Source organism: Bos javanicus, chromosome 12, assembly GCF_032452875.1.
Source record: "Bos javanicus breed banteng chromosome 12, ARS-OSU_banteng_1.0, whole genome shotgun sequence".
In the NCBI taxonomy this organism is placed as follows: Eukaryota; Metazoa; Chordata; class Mammalia; order Artiodactyla; family Bovidae; genus Bos; species Bos javanicus.
This window is the reverse complement of record NC_083879.1, coordinates 74,598,088-74,602,293: the sequence shown is the minus strand read 5'-3', so window position 1 is coordinate 74,602,293 and position 4,206 is coordinate 74,598,088. Positions and strand designations below refer to the sequence as shown.

General features: G+C 43.6%; 1 protein-coding gene across 1 annotated transcript; it reads left to right on the top strand.

Moving 5' to 3' along the window:
- The first annotated feature begins 869 nt into the window (after positions 1-869).
- OXGR1 (oxoglutarate receptor 1) lies at positions 870-3,817 on the top strand. The gene has a single exon (XM_061435237.1). The coding sequence runs from the start codon at positions 1,031-1,033 to the stop codon at positions 2,042-2,044; it is 1,014 nt and encodes a 337-aa protein (XP_061291221.1). The 5' UTR covers positions 870-1,030; the 3' UTR covers positions 2,045-3,817.
- Positions 3,818-4,206: the final 389 nt, after the last annotated feature.

Sequence of the window (4,206 nt, the reverse complement as noted above, 5' to 3'; positions counted from 1 at the left end):
CTATTTTTTATCAAATTTTTTTCCCATTCAGGTTATTACAGAATATGGTTCAGAGTTCTCTGTGTTATACAGTAGGTCCTTGGGGTGGGTGGGGGGAGGATCGATTAGGAGTTTGGGATTGACATGTTCAGGGGGGTGCTCAGTCACTCAATTGTGTCTGGCTCTTTGTGACCCTTTGGACTATAGCCCACCAGGCTTCACTGTCCGTGGAATTTTTCAGGCAAGAATACTTGAGTGGGTTGCCATTTCCTCCTCCAGGGCATCTTCCCAACCCAGGGATCGAACCTGAGTCTCCTGCATTGCAGGTGGATTCTTTACCCGCTGAGCCATTGGGAAAGCCTAGAATTGACATGTACACACTGCTATATTTAAAACAGATAGCCTATGCATGACTAATGGTGGATCTTGTTGTGGGTAAGTCTCTAATGGTGATACCTTAGAGCTTGCCCCAGTAGCAGCCTGGCTAAGCTGTTTTTCACAGCTACATGTAGGGTTTTCCACCCAAATCCTTCATTTTAATTCTTATGAATTGCATCATTTAATTCTTATGAAGTGAAGTGAAAGTCTCTCAGTTGTGTCTGACTCTTTGCAATCCCATGAACAATACAGTCTGTGGAATTCTCCAGGCCAGAATACTGGAGTGGGTAGCTGTTTCCTTCTCCAGGGGATCTTCTCAAGCCAGGGATTGAACCCAGCTCTTCTGCAATGCAGGTGGATTCTTGGCCAGCTGAGCCACCAGGGAAGCCCTTTTAATTCTCACAGCATTTAACTTTTATATCATTGTTAGATGTCTTTAGTAACTTGCCTTACAGTCATTTTCTTAGAAATTCAATTTCTTCTCTTTGGAGATTAAAGAGAAAGAAGTGGCCAATTGGGGCTGTTCAAGCAGTTTTTGTTTAAAAGTGGATCATTGTTTTCATTACCCTACCATTAATGTTTTCTATTTTCCTTTATCAGTGAGTTACTTTCTCTTGGTCTGTATTGCCAAACTGAACTCTCTTGTCTTCTTGCGAGATGAAAGGAGACAGCCATGAATGAGCCACTAGATGATTTTGCAAATGCCTCTGATTTCCCTGATTATGCAGCTGCTCTTGAAAATTGCACCAGTGAAAATATCCCACTCAAGACGCACTACCTCCCTGTTATTTATAGCATCATCTTCCTGGTGGGTTTTCCTGGAAATGTGATAGCCATCTCCACATACATCTTCAAAATGCGGCCCTGGAGGAGCAGCACCATCATCATGCTGAACCTGGCCTGCACCGACCTGCTGTATCTCACCAGCCTTCCCTTCCTGATTCATTACTATGCCGGCGGAGACCACTGGGTCTTCGGGGACTTCATGTGCAAGTTCATCCGCTTTGGCTTCCACTTCAACCTGTACAGCAGCATCCTCTTCCTCACCTGCTTCAGCATCTTCCGCTACTTTGTCATCATTCACCCCACGAGCTGCTTCTCCGTCCACAAAAAGCGATGGGCCATGGTGGCCTGTGTGGTGGTGTGGATCGTGTCGCTGGTGGCCGTCATACCCATGACCTTCCTGATCACAGCTACCACCAGCACCAACAGATCCACCTGCCTTGACCTCACCAGCTCGGATGACCTCACAACCATCAAATGGTACAATCTAATTTTGACCACCACCACTTTCTGCCTCCCCTTGGTGATAGTGACGCTCTGCTATACAATGATTATCTACACCCTAACACAAGGACCTCAGACGCACAGCTGCCTGAAGCAGAAAGCGCGCAGGCTCACCATTCTGCTGCTTCTCGTGTTTTATATATGCTTTTTGCCCTTCCATATCTTGAGGGTCATTCGGATCGAATCTCGCCTGCTTTCCATTAGCTGCTCCACTGAGCATCAGATCCATGAAGCATACATCGTTTCGAGACCACTAGCTGCCCTGAACACCTTTGGTAACCTGCTATTGTATGTGGTAGTCAGCAGCAACTTCCAGCAGGCCGTCTGCTCCATGGTAAGATGCAGAGCAGGTGGGGACCTGGAGCAGGGAAAGAAAGTCAGTCAAAAAAACAACCCTTGAAACACTCCATATCCTCAGCCAAATTGAAATGCTGATACTTTTATAATAACTTCTAAGAAGTCGGGACTGTCTCCCTCAGTGGGATTCTCAGTCAATATTGTGCACTCAGGTCATCATGTCCCAAAGCCATGGTGGGGCTGCTGTGAGTTCTTTGCCATCTCTTTACTGAGATCTCCCCTTGGGTAGGTATAAGAATGGGATACACACATATAAGTAAAGTATTCAGATGCCGAGTTGGAACCATGGGAACTCAGGGCCCTCTGGGAGGACATCTAGTCTCACCAGCTTTATATAAAATTACACACACACACATATTTGCACATTGTTGTTGATGTTGTTTAGTTGCTAAGTTGTATTCAACTCTTCTGCAACTCCACTAACTCCCACCAGGCTCCTCTTTCCATGGGATTTCCCAGGCAAGAATACTGGAGTGGGTTGCCATTTCCTTCTCCAGGGGATCTTCCTGACCCAGGGATCAAACCTGCATCTCCTGCTTTGGCAGGCAAATTCTTTACCACTGAGCCAGCAGTATATATATAAAAATTGAAGTTGACCTACTTGCCATAGATTTAATGCCATGATAAGAGAAAGCCAATCTTCTCACTTACATTTTTTTTTTGGCTCAGGTCTGTTTGTCATGAGCACCTAAACTACTCAAAGCCTTATTTGTGTATTTCTTAATATCCACTTTTTAAAAACCTCATGTCTTTAAATTTTTCTCAAAATTTGCTCTGAAATTACTAAACTGGTTTTCACTAGGCTTTAGTCAGTTTTGTAGATTAAAACAACTCAGTGTGATCAAAGATCTCCATGCAAATAGCTGAAACTAATACTTGTAAGATATTTGGGGAATTATGTTTTTATTGTTGTAGATCATTTAAAACATTGTTATTGAGGGTCTTCTCTGGTGGTTCAGTGGTTAAGACTCCATGCGTCCACTGTAGAGGGCACAAATTTGATCCTTGGTTGGGGAACTAAGATCCTGAGTGCTGTCCAGCATGACCGAAAAAAATTTTTTTAATAATTAAAAAAATAAAAATTCTTATTGAATTTATAAAATTTTTTTAAAGCTGTACTAGTAATTATCAACATTTCTTGGAGAAGGAAGAAGCACTTTGGGGGTAATAGAAGTACTTTAAAACATAATGTATATTTTTTCTTGTTTTTTTTGGTTGTTCAGTCATGTGTCCCTTTGTGTCCCTTTAGATATAGCCGGCCAGGCTTCTCTGTCCATGGGACTTTTCAGGCAAGAATACTGGAGTATTCATTTCCTCCCCCAGGGGATCTTCCTTACCCAGGGATCAAAACCAAATCCCTCGTGTCTCCTGCATTGCAGGCTGAGCCATCGGGGAAGCCCCATGTATATATTAGGTATTAGAAGGGGAAAACAGGATGAAATGGTTGGATGGCATCACCAACTCAATGGACATGAGTTTGGGTAAACTCCGGGAGTTGGTGATGGACAGGGAGGCCTGGCGTGCTGCGATTCATGGGGTCACAAAGAGTCGGACACGACTGAGCGACTGAACTGAACTGAACTGAACACTGTTTTGATTTCTGTGAGAAAATATTCTAGGAAATACTGATTCTCCTTAGATACCTTTTCTTTTGTGTCTCTGTTGAAAATATGTTCTCTATTGTAACAGCTGAAGCAATTTCTGAATTGTGTGTACTTAATTAGCACTAAATGTAAATATTTAAGAAAATGCCTAGCCTGGATACTCAAAACCTTGGTAAATGTGTTGATACAATTAATAAACTAATTTAAAATCACTGAATAGGCTGATAATAGTTTTCTGTGAAAATGCAGCCTTGCTGCTGCTGCTGCTAAGTCGCTTCAGTCGTGTCTGACTCTGTTCGACCCCATAGACAGCGGCCCACCAGGCTCCCCCGTCCCTGGGATTCTCCAGGCAAGAACAGTGGAGTGGGTTGCCATTTCCTTCTCCAATGCATGAAAGGGAAAAGTGAAAGTGAAGTCGCTCAGTCGTGTCCAACTCTTCAAGACCTCATGGTCTGCAGCCTACCAGGCTCCTCCGTCCGTGGGATTTTCCAGGCAAGAGTACTGGAGTGGGGTGCCTTTGCCTTCTCCAAAATGCAGCCTTACCACCATTCTATTTACTTGAAGCTTATGTTCTCCATGTTTATGGTACAAAAATAAGAAC